Raw genomic sequence first — 21,869 nt, forward strand, 5'->3', positions numbered from 1 at the left:
ATGAAGGATGTGTTACATTGTATCAGTTGATGTTGATATATTATCATTCAATAGACTTTTAATTACTGTTGTCAGTTTTTACCTACTGTTCCAAGTTCCCATCCAGAGCAGCACTGCTTTAGTTAGTAGTCATCACTTTGAAGGTTTCTCTTGGTTGTTGCTGTTTTCAGACTTTGCTTTGGTAGATAGCAAAACATTAACTTGACCTATGGTCCTACTTGTTAGAAGTGACCCATTAATAATGTTGACTTTTTTTCTTTAAAAAAAAAATCTTTGTAATAGTAAGACTTTCTGTTACCACTTTGGCAAAAAGTTGCATTCAATCCCAAAGGCACTCAGTTCAAGGTCACCAGCTGCTCCGCAGGTGAAGGATGGGCAGTCTCCTCCCATGTGATTAACAGCCTCTGAAAACCCCCTGGAGGGTCAGCTGTGGGTCAGTTCTGACTCTGTGGTCCACTACAACAACAACAACAACAATCCTTATTATTACAAAGATTTTCTTGGCTATTGTTTATCAGATGTGGCAGATATTTACTCTAGGCTCTATTTTGTCTTTGGTAAAATAGAAGGTCAATTTAAAGGAGGAGGAAGACTGTGGAGAGGGCCTGATGCTGGCCACAGCCACAGGTCCTGCACAGCAGTGGTCATGAGGGAGGCACGGGACTGGATAACATTTTGTTCTGTTGGTCCGCGTGAGTCAGAGCTGACTCCGTGACGCCGAACAACAACATTTTGCCTTTAATATTTCCTTTTAATAGTTTTTAAAAATCATAAACCATGCGGATTTGAGTTATAATGAATCAGCAGTATACATTCATTTTTAGAAAAGTTTAGAAGATGTATGTTGTTGTTAAGTGCCATCGAGTTGTAGGCGACTCCTAGCAACCCTATGAAGGAAAGTTCTTAACACTTGTGTGACTTTCATCCTCTCTCCAGGTTCATAGGGTTTCCAGAGGCAAGCTATTTACGGAAGTGGTTGCCACTCCTGCTTCCAAGCTTGTTTTAAGCCGGGAAGCTCCACCAAACACTGTCTGCCATGAGTAACTGTTATCACATTTGACACATCAGTGTCACAGTGTCCAACTTCACAGCAAGCTGTGTGTATATAAGGAGAAAGACTCTTGAGGCTGTCATTCATTAATAAATTTTATATTGTACCCACATCTAGATATTGTAGTTTGGGGCAGTGTGTTTATATGTGTCCATACACATCAACTGAGATATGGTTTTCATAGAGTAACAAGAATCCATGCCTTTGAATTGTGCTGAAGAGTCTCTAACATACCATGGACTGCCAAGAAAACAAATAGATCTGTCTTGGAGAGAGTGAAACTAAGTTTCTCCTTGGAGGCTAGGATTCTGAAGCTTCGTCTCACATACTTTGTGCATGTGTCCAGGAGGGACCAGTCCTTGGAGAATGATATCATGCTTGGAAGGGTGGACGGACAGTGCAGGAGAGGAAGACCCTGGATGAGGTGGATTGTTACAGTGACTGGGGCAGTGGAGTCCGGTGTGTCAGAATTAGTGAGACTGGCTCAGGACAGGACAGGCTTCAGAGCTGCTATACATCGGGTCACTATAAGTCGCAGGTGACTCGATGACACTTAACAACATTTTATTATTTAATATATCCAACAAAGCCATTCATTGTTTACCATCTAACAGCAAGCAGTGAATGTTCAGAATGTCCTCTCTTGTTTTGAGTATCTTGCTCTTTATTCACCTCCCCTTTCATTAAGAGCTTATCAGTATTGTTGTGAGGGCTATTCAGTGTCTTTTATTTTAAAAAGTCCTCTCCTCTTTGATGACATTGGCATTTTTGAAGAGCATAGGGTGGTTTTGCTGTAGATGGTCCGCATTCTCCACTTGTCTGATGATTTCCTTGTGATTGGATTGGATTGCACTGCACATTTTTGGCAAGAACAGTACATCAATGATGATTTGTACTTCCTGTCACATCACAGCAGGAACACATAATCTCCAGTTATTGATGCTGGGTTAATCACCCGACTTATCTTGTGCAGATCGTTCCACTGAAAAGTTGCTTCTGTAACTGTTAGTAATTTATTGGGGAATAATTTGACCCCTTGTTATTATTGTTATCTGCTATTGAATCTGAATCAACTCTGCCCCTCTAGCAGGTTTTTAGTGGCTGTAAAACCATGGGGGGAGATTCCCTTGGAGCAGCTGGTGGATTTGAACCACATGTCTTTGGGTTGGCATCCCAGCTCCTTACCAGTAGGCCACCACAGCTCTCTCAAGGAGTACATATATTCAGTGATTTTTAGCATCCACTTATAATTTTTGCCTGAATACATTCTTATATTGTTAACAACAAGGTGACAATTTTCTTTTCCTTTCATTTGAAAACTTTCAATGTGGTTTGGATGAAAGTTTGCAGAAACAGTTGGTTTTCCTTTCAGCAATTCCCATATGTTTTGATTCATGACATTGATTGCAGTCTCCCAGTAACAGCACTCTTTGCACTTCTTCCTGGTTTGCCGATTGATTCTGTTCCTCCTGCTTTCCCCACCTTGCTATGATTCCCGACTCATAGCACCTCTCCACCAGAATGCTGAGGGTGTAGGTATTTACAGGAACGGCCTGCCCAGTTTTCTTCTGTGGAGCATCAGATGTGTTTGAACTTCTGACTTTTGTCCGGCAGCATAACATGTAAAGCACTGTGTCACCAGAGTTCCTTTTCTGACCTTCTGCCCTGGGAACATGCTGCCCTTTGATCTCAGTGGGTGGTTATTCTAGGGAGGGCTTTCCCTCCTTGGGGTTATTATTCACCTTCTGAGCCCTATCAATTGTTTGGCTAACAGCTGAACCGCAGGAGTGCCTTAAAGAGTTTAAGGGTGACTGAGGACCACACACAAAGTTGCAGGACCAGAAAGAATTGGTAGATGTTCAACCATTTCAAGTGGTAGCATAGGATCAAGAATCCTTCAAAGGAACAAGTTCAAATCACACTGGAAACTTTGGCAAAAAAACAGGGCTCCAGGAATTGATGGGAAAGAATTGAGGTGTTTCAGCAGATAGATCCGGTGCTGGAAGCTCTCAGTTATAAATGGTAGGAAATTTGGAAGAAAGCTGACTGGCCAGACAGTATTCCTATTTGTGTCCATTCCAAAGAAAGGTGATCCAGCAGAATGGAGAAGTTATCAAATAGTATCATTAATATAAATATTAATTATCAAATAATGTCATTGGTACCACATGCAAGGAAAATACTGCTGAAGATCATTCAAAAATGGCTGGAATAGTCCATAGATAGGGAATTGCCAGAAGTTCAAGCAGGATTTGGAAGAAGTCATGGCACCAGGGATATCATTGCTGATGTCAGATGAATCCTGGCTGAACATAAAAAATACCAGAAGAATATCTCTGTGTTATTCTTTGACTGTGTGGATCATGACAAGTTGTGGCTGACACTGAGAAGAATGGGAATCCCAGAGCACTTGATATGCTCATGAGGAACATATACCTGGAGCCGGAGGCTGTTGTGCAAACTGAGCAGGGGAGGACTGCATGGTTTGGAATTGGGAAAGGGTGCGTCAGGGTTGTATTCTATTTCCATACCTGTTTAATCTGTATGCTGAGCAAATTATCCAAGAAGCTGGCCTCTATGAAGAGGAGTGTGGCATCAGGATTGGAGGGAGACTCATCTGTAACCTGCATTATGCAGATGACACAGCCTTAATTGCTGAAAGTAAGCACTTGAAGCACTTATTGCAGGAGCTCAAGGAATGCAGCCTTAACTATGGATTGGGTCTCATTATCAAGAAGACAAAGATTCTTACCACTGGACCGATAGGCATTGTCATGATGGATGGAGAGGAGATTGAAACTGTCAACAGCTTCATCTTGCTTGGATTCACAGTTAACACCTTTGGTACCAGCGGTCAGGAAATAAGGAGACAGATTGTACTGAGAAAGTCTGTAGTTAGGGACCTTTCCAAATTCTTAAGGAGTATTGATGTCAGTTTGAGGACCAAGGTGTGTCTTATTGAGGCCATAGTCTTTCTGATTATAAGCTATATATCCAAGACCTGGATGACAGAAAAAGAATTGACACTTTTGAGCTGTGGTGTTGGAGAGGAGCACTGAACATCCCCTGGATGGCTAAGAGAATGAACAGATTTGTCTTGGAGAGGGTGCAGCCAGAGTGCTCTTTGGTGGCAAGAATGATGAGGCTTTGCCTCACATACTCCAGGCATGTTGCTAGGAGGTGCTTTTCCTTGGAGAGGGACGTGATATTGGGAAGGGTGGAGGGTTGGCAAAGGAGAGGAAGACCCTCAAGCAGGTGGGTTGACATGGTGACTGCTGCATTGGGCTCTTATGTGTCAGGAAGTGTGAAGATGGTGCAGGACAGGAATGGGTTGATATCTCTTGTTCATAGGGTTGCCATGAGTCGTACTCAACTCGATGGCACCTAACAGCAACAACATCATCATTAATGTAAAATATAAGTAAAGTCTTGCTGAAATAACTTTAAAATAGTTGCCCAGTATACCAACAGACTACAGAAATTCAAGCTGGAGCCAGAGGAGGCCATGGAACAAAAGATATCATTGCTGATGTCATATGAATCTCTGATTAAAACAGATACAAGTCAGAAAGATGTTAACTTGTGTTTTATTGACTATAAAAAGGCATTTGATGGTGTTGATCATTTAAATTACAGATAATAGTGCTAAGAATGGAAATTCCAAAACTCTTCCTTGTGCTTATGCAGAACTTTGCTATCCATAGGCCAAGAACTGGTTGTTTGGACAGAATGAGGAGAAACTACATATTCACCACATTTATTCAATCTGTATACTAATAATCTGAGAAGCTGGACCCTGTGGAGAAGAATATGGTATCAGCACTAGAGGAAGACTTATTAGCAGCCTGTCATGTGTAGATCGTACAACCTTGTTTGCTAAAAGTGAAGAGGCCTTAAAACACTTAGCAATAAGGAGCAAAAGTTGCAGCTGTCAGTATGGATTCCACCTTAGCATAAAGCAAAAATCCTTGCAACCAGACCAAAAGACAACATAATGATAAATGGAGAAAAGATATGTCAGAGATTTTCTTTTCCCGCAACTCATTTTCAGTACCCATGGAAGCGACTGTCTGGAAATCAAATAACATATTGCATTGGAAAAATCAGCCACCAGGGACCTCTTTTTTTAAAAAATTTTCTTTTTTGTGTGTGTACCATCAAATTGGATCTGACTGCTACAGGAGGAGATTGCCCCTTCTTCTCCAGCAGAGTATCTGGTGGATTTGAACTGCATACCTCTGGCTTGCCTCTGGAAAGTGTTCAGGTCTTTTGTTCATAGGATCTCTATGAGTTGTCTACAACTTGACAGCACTTAACAACAATAACAACGACAACATAGAGCTCTGTTGACCTAGTGGATAGAAAGTTATGCCACCCAGCTCAAGGTTGGTGATTTTAATCTGTGGCCCTCAGCCTTGGTTTAAATTGTTTTTGTCAAACATTCTTCTAAGTGGCATAGCACTGGTCTGTGCATTGCTGTACAGAGCTAACTCGTGGTTGCTGTGATGCTGAACACTGTGACACTCATGTGCCAAATGCAACAATGGTTACCCATGGTGGACAGTGTTTAGTGGAGCTTCCCGATTAAATCAAGCTTGGAAGCAGGAGTGGTATCCGCTTTTGAAATGGCTTGTCTCCAGAAACTCTATGAATGTGGAAAAATGACCAAAGTTACACAAGTGTTCAGGTCTTTCATTCATAGGGTCGCTATGAGTTGTCTACAACTCAACGGCACTTAACAACAACCACCTCTGTGATTGCAGTGCAGCTTCTTACCCCTAGGCCAGCAGAGCTCCCTGCCAGGGAGCTCTTTAAAGTGCTAAAGAGGGAAGATGTCCATTGAAGACTAAAATACGCCTGACCCAAGCTGTGGTATTTTCAGTTGCTTCATATGCATGTGAAAGTTGGACAGTGAATAAGGAAGACAGAAGAAGAGTTGATGCCTTTGAATAATGGTGTTTGTGAAGAGTATTGACTACACCATGGACTGTCAGAAGTATGAATGCATTTTTCTTGATAGAAAGTGCTGACAGAATTCTTCTTCGACTCAAGATGGCAAAACTTTGTCTCGTGTGTATTACATTCTATGATAGGTTTGGAAGTAGGAGTGGCATCCTAAACAACACGCCTCCGGAAACTCTGTGAACTCCATAAGTGTCGATAGTTGTAGAGGGGCTTCAGGCCTTTTGTTCATAGGGTCACTATGAGTCGTGCTCGACTTTAAGGCAGTCACCAACAACAATAACAACAATAGAATGTTATCAGACCTTGGAGAAGGAAGGACATCATGGACAGGTACAGTGGGCTCAAGTGTAACAAGGATTGTGAGTGAGGTACAGGGCTGGAGAGGGTTTGCTATGAATGGGAATGGATTTAAGAGTAACAACAGGAGCCCGTCAGTCCCTGGCCAGGGAGACTGGTCTTTTTATTATTACTTTCTATTCTGTTTCACATTTTCCTCCAGTTCAGTGCAGAAGCTGCTACTGTTGGCCCTTTTGGGGTGGTTGACAGTGGTGGTTGGCCAGGCTCTAGCTGGTTCATCTGATCCCGTGGTCAGGGAGGTGGATGTTTGAATGGCTCATGAGTTCTTTGTGTTAATTATTTCCACGAAATCTTTCCTTTTCTTCACTCTCTCTCACTTCTGTCAGGGGGAAAGTACTTGTGCCTTACATGGATTTTTATAGGCTTTTAAGACCCTGTTGCTGCTCACCAACGTAGGATGTAGAACATTATGTTTGTGGACTATATTGTACCAGTGGTTCCTGAATCTGTAATCCTGAGCCCATGGGCCAGTGACTCATTTGTTTAAGGTGTTTGGTTATAGCTAAGACGCCCCTCCCCACTATATTCATAGATATGCTTGAAACTCTTTTAAATACACATGTAGAAATATCCTCTTTCTAAGCATCCACATCCTAAACAGCATGCCTCTGTAAACTCTATGAAATTTGATAAATGTTGATAGTTATAGATGGCGCAGGACAGGACTGGGTGCAGGCCTTTTGTTCATGGAATCGCTATTAGTCATGCTCGACTTGAAGACAATCATCATCAACAACAACAACCTATATACATTGCCACTCCTGTTCAACTTACATGTTTTGGAAGTATCCAATCATGGTTTATTAGTGTTTGTGCAGGGTCAAGCATGTAATAATTTTTATCTTTGCTGCCTTTAATTCTTGTGCTTCTCCCAGCCAGTGTCTTTCTTTGTCTTGATCATTTTTGTGCTGACCTCATTATTACTGTATGTTAACCTTTCCCTTCACCCAAGTCAGTATGTGTTTACTCCTAAAGTGGTGATGGTCTGTGTTCTTTTATTTTAATGAAAGCTTACAGAGACTTTGGATTTCCATTCACTTGTTGTTGCACTTTTCTCCCTGCCCACTCCTCCCCCAATTAGCTTTTCTTTTTGAAAAGTAAAAGAAAAAATTCTTTCATTGTTACTCAGTCTCTCCACCCAAGTCCACTCCACTATGCTACCTTCCTTCTAGACTCCTATCATAGCAATAATATCTCATCTATATTCCTTTTAAACAGTTTTGTCCCTCATTTGCTTCAATGTGGTATACATAATTTATCCCCTCTTTCTTAGTCTGCCCCCAAACCCTATGTCACTCCTCTTTTATAACAATGGCATTATGCCATATTTGTCTTTTTGTGACTGAGATGTTTCACTCAGCATAATGTCCTCCCAGGTCACTCATTTTGTGTAATATTTCATGAGTTCCTTGTTTTTCGATGCCACATAGTATTCCATTGTCTGAATATACCAGAGCTGCTCTATCCATTCATTTGTTGATGGGCACTTGAATTGTTTCCAACTCTGCTATTGTGAACAAAGCCAAAATAAACATAGGAGTATGTGTATCTGAGTGGCAGTTATGGTTTCTTTAGGGTATATTCACAGTAGTAGAATTGCTGGGACAAGTGGTATTTTTATTTGCAAATTTTTGAGAAAGCCCCATACTGCCTTCCATAGTGGTTGCACCATTTTGCACTCCCACCAGCAATGAATAAGGGTTCCAGTTTCTCCACAACCTCACCAGCATTTGTTGCTTGCTGTTCTGTTAAATTTTGCTATTCTAACTGGGGTGAGGTGATATCTCATAGTTGTTTTGACACTACAAGGTTTTTTTAACTCTTGCCATTCACTGTTGCACTTGCCTTCTCCTAAAGTGAGAATCCGGGTTCCTGACACATTGTGTGTGTATATACATATATGTGTTTTATGTAGCTATAGAAGTATTTTTTTTTGTAGTAGACATATACTGCACTGTTGATAGGTTAAAATGCATTTAGTAAAGAATTGAATGCATTTCTTTGCAGAACTACAGATGAACTGGTTCTTGAGTCTTGGATGATGACAGCGCAGTGCTGTCCAAAACTAGGAACAATCCTTGGTCTCATGACATATTCTAGTGGGAGATAATAAAATAGTCATACAAGTAAATTTGTAACAACAAAGTGAGACTAGTGAAGAGAAGCGAAGTGTCTCTAGGAGTGTGTGAATTAAAAAGAATGATGGTGGAGACTTGTACCTAAGTTTAAGCTGAGTTAGCACTTAAGGACTGTTATGGTCCATCACCACTCAGTTGGTCCTGACAACCCCCTGTGCGATAGAAAAAACCATTATCTATTCTACTTCATTTTCATAATTACTGGTATCTTCTAGTCCACTGTTACAGATATTCTGTATTTTGGAATTTGTTTTTAACTGTTTATTGTGATTTGAGTAAAAGTTTACAGAGCAGATTGGGTTTCTGCTTAACAATTCAGGCACATTTTGTTTCGTGACATTGAGTGCAGTCTCCACAATGTTGCAGCACTCTTCCCTCTTCCTTCCTGTGTTTCTTGTTTCCTTTTGTCCTCCTTTCCTATCCCTCTCTGCCTTCTGAACTTTACCCTTGGGTGATGCTTCCTATTTCATCTTGTATGGTTGATTGTTCTGAGGATTGCCTTCCCTGCTGATACTGACCACATTATAGACCTGTTTGTGGTTTGGCTGAAAGCTGAGTCACAGGAGGAGTTCACTTCCAAACTTAAAGAGTGACTCGGGGGCCATACTCTTTGGGGGTCCTCTGGTCTCCGTCATACTGCAGGCGTAATCTTTCTTATGCCTTTGTTGGAGGCAGGAGTGTCATCCACTTACTAAACAATATGCCTTTGGAAACCAGGAACTTCAGTAAATGACGATAGTTATAGAAAGGCTTCAGGCCTTTTCCTAGGGTTGCTGTGACTCACGACTCAACGGCAATCAACAACAACATACCTTTGAGTTTTGGTCCACATATTTTACCTACTCTCTGAGTCCCTCAATTGTGATCCCTTTCAGAATAATCAGTAGTGGTAGCTGGACACCATCCTGTTTTTCTATTCTTAGGGTCATGGAGACTGAAGTTCAAGTGGTCTAGGTTTTGTACACCTTAAAGGGCCAATACTTTTTCTTTGTAATGCTTTCCCACGTACAGAATCATATTCTGTAGAATATTCTGTTGTGACCCATAAGGTTGAGTAGAAAGGTCAGGTTATTTGAATGTTATTTGAAAGGTCGAATCGTTTATCTAGAAAGTGGTAGAGCTTTGATTGGAGAGCCTTCCTTTTCAACTGTTAGCTTCTCCTGACTCCTAAGGTCACATCATGTAAGCCCTCAAAGGCTCTGGAAAAGATTTTGAGCTCCCAACTTAAGAGTAGTGGTAATTATTACAAAGTGGGATGATAATGTGTCCAGGTTTCCTTTTGGGGAATATTTTTCTCCCTTCATTGTGGAAGATGAATTGAAGAGGACCAGAAGGTTGTGATGTCATTATGTAGGATACTTTGTTTATCCATCATCCATTGGGAGATATGTAGGGAGTTGATCACATTTGGCCTTGCCTTTAAAAAGGCTTTTGGGCCCTTGGGCCTGTGGCCCCTGGACCTGGTTTCCACTCCCATAAAAGCTTGCCTCTGGAAACTCTATGAACTTGGAGAAAAGATGAAAGTTTTGCGTTCAGGACTTGTCATAAGGTCACCTACGACTCTACGGCACTTAACAACAACAACAGGTGGCTTAGTAATAAGGAACTATGCTGTCAGCAAGGTACACAGTTCAAATCCACCATCTGCTCTGCGAGAGAAAGATGAGCAGCAGTCTCTTCCCATGTGATTAACTGCCTCTGAAAATGGGCTGGAGCGTCAGCTACAGGTAAGTTCTGACTTGATGGTATACAACAACAGTTGAGAGACAGAAGATTGTCTCTAAAACTTTTGTCAACATCCTTCTGTGTGAATATATTGTTGTCAGGTGCCGTCACTTCGGTTTGGGCTTGTCACAATCCCATGCACAGCAGAACAAACACTGCCTGGGCCTGTACCATCCTCACAGCCCTTTCTGTATCTCAGCCCATCGTTGCAGCCCCTGTGCTGGTTCGTCTTACTGAAGGTTTTCTTTTCTGCTGATACTCTCCAAAGCATGATGCTCTTCTCCAGCCACTGAGCCCTCTGGATAACATGCCAAAATATGTGACACAAAGTCTTGTCATCTTCACTTCCAAAGAGCATTCTGACTGTACTTCCAAGAGACTTGTACATTTTCCTGGCAATCCATAATATATTTAATGTTCTTCACAAACACCACAGTTAAAAGGTATCAGTTCTTTGGTCTTCCTTCTTGATCATACAGCTTTAATACGCATATGAAGCAATTGAATATACCATGGCTTGGCACCATAGGTTCTTGATTCTATACTTCTTCCTGAAATGCAAACATTGATGGTTTCTGATTTTTTTTTTAAAAATTGTGATTTTAATGAAAGGTTACAGAAAGGTCCTGTTTTCATTCATTCATTGATGCGCATTTTCTTCCCTTCCCCACCCTTCTCCCTCTCCCAGTTCTCTTTGTAATATGCTTTTTGTTCCAGATTGTTAATTGCCATACATTCCTTTCATACATTCCTTTCCATTCATACATTCCTTTCAAACAGCTCTTTCCTTCATCTGTTCCAGTGCAGTGTTCATCTGTGCACTCTTTTCCTGTTTTTCCCCCCACCCTATGTCAATCCTATTTTATAACAGTGGTGTTATGCAGTATCTGTCCTTTTATAATGGAGATATTTCACTCAGCATAGTGCCTTCCAGATTTATCCGTATTGTGTAGGGTTTTATTTACAAGTTCGTTGTTTTCCAATGCTGTGTAGTATTACATTGTGTGAATGTACCACAGGTTTTCTAGCCATTCATCTGTTGGCTGCAGTTGGGCTGCTTCTGTCTCTTCACTATTCACTCCTCTTCATTATTCACTACTGAGTAATGCTGCAGTAAACATGGGTGTGTATATATCACTTTGCTTCACGGCTCTGACTTCTTCCTGTTTCTTCAGGGTATCTTTCTCTTAGTGGAACTAAAAGAAATCTGTATTTATTCCCATCCCAAAAAAAGGTGACCTGGCAGAGTGTGGAAATTATTGAATATCACTAAAATCACACACTAGCAAAATCCTGCTGAAGATTATCCAGAAACAACTGGAACAATACATTGATCGAGAACTACCAGAAATGCAGGCTGGGTGTAGAAGACGTCATGGTACAAGAGAAATTATTGCCAAAGTCAGATGGATGTTGGCAGAAAGCATAGAGTACCAGAAGAATGTCTATCCATGTTTCATTGACTATGCAAAGGCATTGGACTGTGTGGATCACAACAAATGGTGGCTAATCTTGAGGAAAATGGGAATCCTAGAACACTTGATTGTGTTTATATGAAACCTATACTTGGACCAGGAAGAAGTCCTCAGAACAGAGCAGGGAAACACTGCATGGTTCAAAGTCAGGAAAAGAATGTTTCAGGGTTGCATCCTGTCTCCATACCTTCTCAATCTATATGCAGAACAGATCATTTGGGAAGCAGGGCCTGATGAGGAGGAATGTGGTGTCAAGATTGGAGGAAGCTTCAACTACAATCTACATTATGCAGATGATACAGCCCTGCTTGCTGAAACTGAGGAGGACCTGAAGCACTTGCTGCAGAAGGTCAAGGACTGTAGTCTTCAATATGGATTGAAGTTCAACATCAAGATGACAAAAATTCTCACCACTGGGCCAATGGAGAGCACCATGATGCATGGAGAAGAGATTGAGATTGTTAACAGTTACAGATTACTTAGCTCCATAATCATCACTTTTGGCACCAGCAGTTAGGAAATCAAAAGATAAATTACATTAGGAAAATCTCCTGTCAGGGACCTCTCTTAGTGGGATAACTGGGCCAAATAAGTATTTCTGTTTTCCAACTTTTTGAGAAAGCACCAGACTACCTTCTATAGTGGGTGTACCATTTTACATTTTACATTTCCACATTTACATTTACATTCCAGCAGTGAATCAGCATTCTAATCTCTCCACATCCTTGCCAATATTTGCTTTTGCTGGCCTGTTGGGCTTTGCTGTTGTTGCTGGAGGGATGACTTCTTTGGTACCCTTAGTCTCTCTTTGATTGTCTGTTTTCTTTCAGTGCTTCTTGTATCATTCAACATTTTGACCATAGAAACCTTCGGAATTGCAACTCAAAACTTGACCCTTTTTTCAGTTGGAGAAGTGCCAAGCATGTTCTGCCCCTTTTTTTTTTTTAAGGTAATTGTGTGTGTGTGTGTGTGTGTGTGTGTGTGTACCATCAAATCAAATCTGACTAGTACAGGAGGAGATTGCCCCTCCTTCTCCAGCAGAGCATCTGGTGGGTTCAAACTGTGTACCTCTGGGATTGCAGTGCAGCTTCTTGCCACTAGGCTACCAGAGTTCCCTGCATGTTCTGCCCTTTTGATGTTCTAACCCTACATGTTTGTGTCTTTGCATCGTTAGTTATTTTTCTTTTTTTGGCATGTTTCATTATCATGCTTTGCATTGTCTTCTTGAGGCAGCCCATGAAGTTTTCAGTGCATCATTTCTTCCTCAAGTGCTCTGTACTCAGGGGCACATTTTAGAGTCTTCTGACATCCATTTTGCTCCTGGCTTTGCTTTTTTTTTTTTTTTTTTTTGAAATGAATGCTTAAGGCAAGGGTTATTAACTCGTGAAATCCTAAAATCTTTTTTTTTTTTTTCTTGAAATCCAAGAATGGTTTTAATGTGTTGGCCGAGAAAAATAAACTGCAAAGTTCTGTGAGGTCTTCTAAAAATTTACAAGAAAAACTGATGGGCAGTTCTAATTGGACTTGGATGGTCTTTCCCCACCCCCCTTTTAAAAAATGACAACGTACATAGTCCCACAAAATACAATATAAACTTTTTTTGACTGCCAGAGATGCTCCTTTGTGATGCCTTCTGGTAACCAAATGGTTGGGTAAAACACAGCTGGCCTTCATTTCTTCAGGGGCTGGTAAACAGGCATTGGGATCAAGTCCAGAGGGGCTGGTTTCCACAAATTTGGAAGAGTAATGGGGGGAAACAGGGCTGAGGGGGCTGGTGGCAGCACTGTATGTTATGCTGGGCATGATGGCCATGACTTCGGCTATCTTCTGTTTTAGGTCCTTGATTTCCTGGTCTTTCTGAAGGATTTGTCCTTGGGCAATCTCCAGCTGTCGCTTTGCATCCCCAAGTGCAGAGAACAGGCCCAGCTTGATTCTAGTCTCTGCACTTAGGCTGTTCTCCAGATGCTGTGTTTTATCTTGCATAGCTGAGAGGGCTAACATCAGTACCTCAGTGTCTTTCTCATTTTCTTTATACTTCCGAAGCTCCTGAACTTTGAGTTCTAGTTCTCTGATCTGGTCTTCTTTCACCTTCATGTCCATTGTTAGCTTCTTGCCTTCTGCTTCTAGTTCTCTGATCCGATTCCGTAAGGTTTCGGTACACTCTCCCCTAGATGCAGCAGCAAAGGCAACAACCCGAGCAGCAGTAGCTTCCTCTAACTTCTTTCTTTTTTTCTCTTCCATTAACTGCTTTTCTACAAAGCTTCGTGCTTCCTGCTCAGCTTTCAGCTTTTTCTCCAACTGGCTGATATTCTGCTTGTCTTTCTGCTTCATCTGCACAGCATTGTGTAACTTGTTCTGCAGCAGCTCATTCTTCTGCCGCAGCTGACCCATTTCTGAGCGGATTCCTCGCTCGGTGCTTGAGAGGGAGCTGATCTGACTTCGCAGCTCTTGTTCCACTTGCCTGCTGGCCTGCAGGTCAGCTTTTAACTTTTTGATGTCTTGTTCCAGCCTTACCAGTGCATCCGGTTTGCTCAGCTGGTTATTAGGAATACAGTTTTCCATTAAGTCCTTGTGTGTACTTGGGCTCTTGCTAGTGCATTTCTGCTTCTTCTCATTTTTACTAGATGAGGAAGGAATGCTCCCATTTGTGGCGCTATGACTTCGAGGTGAGGAGTTCACAATTCCACTGGCATTTTTGTAATTTTTTGAGGAAGCAGTGCATGAGTCCTCTTTCAAGAGATTTTCTGTACTTCCCACAAGATCATTATTTAATCTTTTAGTATTGATATGGTTCTCCATATACTCAACTTCTTGTATTTTAGAGTCTACTGGTTGTAAAATATTGTTGTTATTTATGCCAAGGTTGTGTCTTTTGGCGTCCTTGTCCTTTTCTTTCCCTTTTTCTCTGTATTCTATCTCTGGCAATGTTGTAGAGAGTTTTTTGTTGGCTGGGATACCACCATTGTGGTGTGTAAGGATCGAGGAATCCATATCAGGTAATCCTTTGGCTGCTTCTTCAGCCTCTTTCTCTTGCTTCTGTAGCATCTGCTGTTCTGGAGGGAAGGCTTGCTGAAGAAGCTGCATGTAAAATTCATTCTCTTTCTGAACTTCCTTTTGTTTCCTTAGCTGCATTTTGTAGCTTACATAACTTTTGAAGCCAAAGCCCAATGTCACCACTGGGTACCCGATACAGTGAGCAGCAAATGGATGACAAAGGTCTACATGAAAATTTTTGAGGTCTTTAAATCTAATTGCTGCTTCAATATAAACAAAGAGTATCCACAAGGACACTGTAGGCAAACATACTCCTCTTTCTGTGTGCCATACATACTGAACCCATACATATGTGCTGGCAGCAAAAAAAAGCCATTGTATGGGGATGAAGAGTAGACATATTATATTTGACGTGAACGCTACACAAACAAAAAATACTGAGAAGGCCAGTCCCTGGTATCTGAAGGAATCGTAGACGCTTCTGATGAAAAGCCAGAATGGCCACAGGTATTCAAACCTGAACTCCAGGACAAAATCTGCCAGAAGCACAAGTGCCCACACTACCAGGAATTTCAGGTACAAAAAGGTGCTGCCGTAGATGCCCTCGGTAATTCGGTTCCGCTTTAGGGGGCGGCGGAGCTTACTGCAGTCGGTGTTCCGCCGCTTCATCCTCCCGCTGGGGGGCCGGGTGCCCGCGCCGCCGCCGCCTCTCACTCCAGCCGCTGCCGCCGGCCCGCCCCACTTCGGGCCTGGACTCTACCCCTGGGACCGGTCACACAGACATGGAACAAGCACCCGGGGGGAGGGGGAGGGCCGGGGAGGGGGGCCTGGCTTTGCTTTTTACAACCTTGTGTTTTCTTCATGTATGATGGGCTTGATGTCATCTCAACTAATCTGGTCTTCAGTCATTAACGTTCAGTGCATCAAATCTGCTTTTTAAGATAATGTCTGAACTGAAGTGGGAGATTCTCCAGGGCATACATTAGCTCTCCTGCACATGTTTGAATTTCCCTGAGCTTCATTTTGAACCTGCATGTGAGCAATTGATGCTCAGTTCCCTACTTTGTCCTGTCCTTGTTCTAACTGATGACATTGAGCTTCTCCATTGGCCACGGTTACATTTAGGACTACTTCCAATTTTCCTAGACGTGGACTTTGTTTCAAAGGATTAATTAATGTTTGCAGGTGTTTCTTCTCATGTTGAATCATGCCACGTTGGCAAAAGGACGTAATTGCTACAGTCTTCCTCAATCCCTGCTGGTACAGTTGTACTTTGAGGAAGGAGTCTGGTGGCATAATGCATAACCTATCCGGCTGTTAACCTTTGGATCCACGGGCTGCTTCCTGGGAGAAAGAGAGACAGTAAAGATTTACAGCCTCAGGAAACTCATGCAGGGCCATTATGAGTTGGAATTGACTTGTAACAGTGGGTAGGTGCTCAGAGGAGGCTGCACTTTCCCAGGCTTATTTTGAGTGCCTTCCCATCACAGGGGTTTGGGTAATACTCTCCTGCATCAAAAATCTTCATAAGATTTTTACAGGCTGATTTTTAAAAAGAGAGCTCTGGGCCCTAGTGGTAAAGAAGTTATGCTGTCTACTGAGAGGCATATGGTTCAAGCCCACCAGTTGCTCTGAGGGAGAAAGATGGTCATTCTCCTTGTGTGATTTACAGTCTCTGAAAACTCATTGGAGGGTCAGTTGTGAGTCTTTTCCAACTTGAAAGCACATAATAACAACAGCTGTAAGTTTTTTGGTTCTTTTTAAAAAAATCTTTCATGGGGAGGGGTGGGCAGGGAGAAAAGTGCAACAGTGGATGAATGGAAATCCAAAATCTCCATTCATTAAAATTAATTAAAAAAAAAGAAAGAAGACCTATCTCTATCTTGGAAGAAATGTGGCCAGGATGCTCCTCTTACCAGAAGTAAGATAGTAACTCACATCCTTACACACTATGGTCATGTTGTCAAGTGACACCAGTCCTTGGAAAAGTAGAGGGTCGGTGAAAGAGAGGAAGATTCTCAGTGAGATTAACTGAAGCAGAGACTACAACCATGTATAGTGGCGATTATGACGCTGCAGGAGGATAGGGCAAGGTTTCTGTGTGTTGTCCTTGTGTCATTGTATGTCCTGTTCAACTTGATGGTTGTTGTTGTTGTTGTTATTTGGTGCCGTTGAGTCGTAGACGACTCATAGCGACCCTATGAACGAACGGCCTGAGCACTGTTCGTACATAGAGTTTCTGGAGGCAAGCCATTTCGGAAGTGGATGCCGTTCCTGCTTCCAGGCCAACTTGATGGTAGTTAATAATAATGAAAACAACACTAATAAAGCAGTAGAAATGAGAGAAGATTAACGTGTTTTCATCCTAGCTGTTTTCAGAATAGATTCAGCTTTTATTACCAATGTTTAGAATTACAATCAAAAGCAAAATGAATGTAGGTGTGTTTTTTTTTCTTTTTTTTTTATTCATTTAGTTTGTTTATTTTTCATTTCAATGAACATCTACAGAGATTTTGGAATTCCATTCATTCATTGTTGCACCCTTCTCCCTGCACAAACCCCTCCCCCCTCCCCCCGTAGGTGTGTTTTTATGGAAAAAAAATGTTACCTTCCTAAAATTTTCCAGATGAAAATGATCTTTGAAGAGATTATTTAATTTTTAAAAATTTTATTTTATTATCTCTTGTGTGTGTACCATCAAATCAAATCTAACTGGTACAGGAGGAGGAGGACATTGTCCCTCTTTCTCCAGCAGAGCATCTGGTGGATTCGAACCGTGTGCCTCTGGGATTGCAGTGCAGCTTTTTGCCAGTAGGCCACCAGAGCTCCATGAAGAGATTATTTAACTTTTAAGATAACATGTTATTGTGGTTTGGGTGAAGGTTTACACGGCAGTTTACATTCCTGTTCAACATTTCAGCACATGCTGTTCCAGTGGCATTGATGACATTAATCATCCTTCAGGACCATCCTCTTATTTCCATTCTAGTTGTTCTGTTTCCATTAATCTAGTTCATGTGCCTCTTTACATTTGTGTTTTAAAGTAATAGTGGACTGGTTGGTCTCATGTAGGTGATCTTTTAAAGGGGTGTAGTGCTTCTGAGCGGTATGTGTTTGTTAGCAGTTTCCATTGTAGTTATCAAGTGGCCTCCAGGATCTGTTTCCATTTAGGATTTGAAGACTATCTTAGGGCAGTAGTCCCAGTGAGTCTTCCCGTCTCAGCTGGGTCAGAAGGTCTGTTTCTTTCTTTGTATTTTCTTAAAAAGTTACTTTCTTCTTATAATTTTTAAAGGACTGAGGTCTTGTTTCCTGTCTTGTCCCCATTGTGTCAGGGTCCATCTGTCGTGACCCTCTGACAGTATTTGGTTGTGGTAGCAGGGCACCATCTAGTTTTCCTGCTCTCTGGGTAGATGTTGCTGTTGTGCCATCACATTGACCCCGACTCATAGCCATCCTGGGAGCCACAGATCTGAACATTTCATTGTCCCACACTGTCCTCCCATTCTCTGTCCCTCTGAAGCCCATTGTGGTCGTTAATGTGTCAGACCATGTTGTTGAGGGTCTTCTGTTCTTTCTCAGCAGGATATCTTTTTCCAAGTTCTGGCCCCTCCTGATGACATGTCTAAAGTAAAGTATCATTGTCCTTCGCTCTTAATAGCACCCTGGTGGCACATTCTCTAAGATAGACTTATTTATTCTTTTGGAAGTTTGGGGATATTCAGTACCCTTCTCCAACATCAGAACTCAAAAGTGTCAGTTCAACTTTGGTCCTCCTTATTCATTGTCCAGCTTTCAGATGCATAGGAAATCACTGAAAAGACTATGGTTTGGATCAGGTACACCTTAGCCTTTAAACTGACATCCTTGCTCTTTAGCCCTTCAAAGAGATTCCTTAACAGTAGATTTTCTCAACACAACACATTGGCAATTAGTCTCATAGACTGATTTCTTTCTCTAGTCTTTTATTTCCTTCACTCTCCTTTGCTCTAGATAGGAAGAAGGCAGCATACCCATTCTGACTTAATAACATTATTAAGTTTCCAAGACCAGGTCATAGTGTGAAAAATCGTCATTGTGTAAAAAATGGAGGATGCTCATATCACATCACAAACTGCTGGAGGAGGACTATATTGTTATATAACTTTCAAATGACATTATTTCACAACTGCCAAACTACCAAAAAAGGGGACACATACCCCAAACCATCACAGCCAGTGTTACTCTTGCTGTGCACCTGGGCATCCCCTACCATCATGTGTACATTGTTAATGCACAAAATAATCAGAAAGGAGATTTTTCACTGTCATCAACGTGAGCTGTCAATTAATGAGGTCGTCTGTAATTGAGGAGCAGATAAAGGTGTATCTTAGGTGGCTGCTTGCAAGCTTTTCAGACTCCAGACACAACTCACCAAACCAGGATGTCAAGCATGTTTTATATTATATTAACATAATACATACTATATTATGCCAATAGCCACGATGTCCCATGAGACTGTGGTGTTCGCCTCCTGAAGAGGGTCTGAGACATTATTTGTGGTGCTCAGGGGGTTGAGGCCTTCAGCGGTGCTTTAGATAAGTAAATGCACAGAGCACAGACCGATTAAAACATTGACTCAAGTGACTGTTGAAGTCCATGAAAGATAGAAGATTATCTTCATTTTCTAGTCTGATTATAGAAATAGCATATAACAAGGAGATGACTTTAATAGACATTTGTTTTGTCACAGACTAGGAAGCTAGAAGTCCAAATTTAGGCAGCCTGCTTGAAGGGAAGTGCCCCGTCCCCCTTCCCTGCCTCTGTTGGCTCTGGGCGAAGGTCATTGTCTCCTTACGCTTCTACTCCTGGGTGGATAATCTCCCTCACACTTGGCTTCTGTCTTCCCGCATCTCCACTGTACTCCCTTATTTCATTTCTCAAAAGAGAACCTTAATCCTGCCTCGTTGCCATAATCCCTCCCCATTCACATAATCCTGTCCAAAAAGACAACCCATTCCCAAATGGGATTACAACCACAGGCATAGAGATTGGGATTTACAACATGTGGTTTTGGTGGACATAATTCAGTCCTAATAGATTACAGTGACCGCTTCAATGGGCTCTTGTGTGTCAGGAAATGTGAGGATGGTGCAGGATAGAACAGGCTGCAGATCTTTTGTTCATAGGGTCACTACGAGTCATGCAGCTAACGACAACAATAAATTAACAGAATGTAGTTACCTCTAGAGATGGGACACAGGAGATGTATGGGCCAGGTCGCTGGCCTCTGTTCTTCTCCAGCCTTTGGTTGTAGGTTGTTTGTTCATTGTCTTTAATTTCTTATTTTTTAAAGATGAACCCAACCTGGTGAAAGTCATGGAACTGGTGGAAGTTGTGTATGGTCCATACAAACCCTACCAGCTGAAGTATGGTGACATGGAAGAGAAGAACCTCCTCATTCAGATCAGCATGGTGCCATTGGTAATGTCGTCTATTGTCATAGACTGTTTAGGTTCATTCTCTCCTTGTCAGAAGTTGAGACTCAGAGGTTTGGGAGTCAGATACACTGGAGAATTAATGAAGTGGGTTCAGATGTTATTGTTTTTATGTGCCATCGAATCACCTGCAACCCAAAGTGACCCTGTGTACAACAGCTCTGAAGCCTGCCCTGCCCTGAGCCAATCTCACTGATTCTGACACACCTACCCCTATTACCCCAGTTTACTCTTATCAGTCCATCTCATCTGAGGTCTTCCTCTCCTGCACTATCCCACCACCCTTCCAGCATGATGTCCTTCTCTAAGGACTGGTCTCTTCTGGCCACGTCCCCAAAGTATGTGAGACGGAGCTTCAAAATCCTAGCCTCCAAGGAGAAACTTGGTTCAGATGTAGAAAAAAAAATTATAATCAATAGGCTCGAGTTTTTCCCCCTAGACTCTTGTAATCCAAATGTAAAATGAGACAACAAAAATGTTATGAAGTTTCTGTTTATAATTCCCAATAAAGCTCTGGTAGAAAGAGAGGATTAAGTCTTCGGGAGATCACTTGATCAGCTCCCTGGTCTAGCTTATTTCTGTTAAAGCAGGCTTTCCTTTAAAGGAGGTCACGACTTGTCATGGATCTTACACAAGCACTGCTGAAGGACAGGTTCACGGGCAGAGAGACACACATGATTCATGGGGAGAACAGAAGTCACTTCACTGTCAAACAGTAGTTTGTTTTCAGCTCATCTAAGTTTTCCTCTGTCATGAAATGAATTAACTTTTCAGAATTGCTCCTCAGGAGTTACGGCTGTTTCTCGAGTAATGTCCCTCCAGAGTTTGTGGCACTCTGTTCCATTTAACTTTCACTACATTCTTTGCAAGTGTCTGATGAGGAAAATTTGAATCCTCACTCAAAAGCAAAATGCCCTTGATAATGACAGGAAAAGAGGAAAGAAATGACAAATATACTGTGAAGGTTAGGATATGGTTTGCTTAGCTACTATGGGTTATATTCTCTCATCTCCCTGACCACATAGACTCTGGATCAGGCTTTCTGAGAGCTGTCAAGGTGTCACAGTTTGTGACTATAGTTCTTGTGTGTGTTTGTTTCTTTATTAAATGATTGTGCCCATTGCAGCCTGACTGTCTCCCCCACCTCTTGATGCTGTCTGTTCAGACGTTCCTTGGTCTGATGCAGCTTCTGTGTGTGTTTGTTGACCAGGAACATGGAGAGGTGATTGACTGTGTCCAGGAGCTGAGCCACTCCGTGTGCAAGCTCTTTGGCCTCGCGGCCTCAGCCATCGACAGATGCATCCGATTCACTAATGGCCTGGGGATCTGCGGCCTGCTAACAGCCCTGAAATCTCTCTTTGCCAAGTAAGTCTTCAGAGGTTGGGATGGGGCTTATTGCATTGGAGGACAGTGTCTGCTTAATTAAGGGCGCAGGTGGTGGTCAGTGTCCCGCTTCGCACCTCAACCCAGCCAGGTGGCACTCTCCAGGACATTGGGTGAAACATGTTTGTAATGGTGAAACACTGGAAACAACCAGAATGGCCACTGATTATTAGACAATGGCTACATAAGATAGAGTACATTCATACAAAGGAGGCTTACGCACTGGTAATACTAGTGCCAGTAGTAGTATTAGCTAGATCTAACCTATCAACAGGGAAGATCTAAAAACGTATCATTAACTGAGAAA

General features: G+C 42.0%; 1 protein-coding gene and 1 pseudogene across 1 annotated transcript in view; one reads left to right on the plus strand and one right to left on the minus strand.

The window, feature by feature from the left end:
• The window catches only part of COG7 (component of oligomeric golgi complex 7), a 124,088-nt gene that overhangs the window by 60,738 nt on the left and 41,481 nt on the right, over positions 1–21,869 (plus strand). Inside the window, exons 8-9 of the mRNA XM_006892690.1 lie at positions 20,038–20,165; positions 21,390–21,544. Of these exons, the coding sequence (XP_006892752.1) occupies positions 20,038–20,165; positions 21,390–21,544 (283 nt within the window). The remainder of the gene's footprint in view (positions 1–20,037; positions 20,166–21,389; positions 21,545–21,869) is intronic.
• LOC102854838 lies at positions 13,382–15,374 on the minus strand (annotated as a pseudogene).

The sequence above is a fragment of the Elephantulus edwardii genome, unplaced genomic scaffold (genome assembly GCF_000299155.1).
Source record: "Elephantulus edwardii isolate Elephantulus edwardi_28Jun2011 unplaced genomic scaffold, EleEdw1.0 scaffold00117, whole genome shotgun sequence".
Classification (NCBI taxonomy): domain Eukaryota; kingdom Metazoa; phylum Chordata; class Mammalia; order Macroscelidea; family Macroscelididae; genus Elephantulus; species Elephantulus edwardii.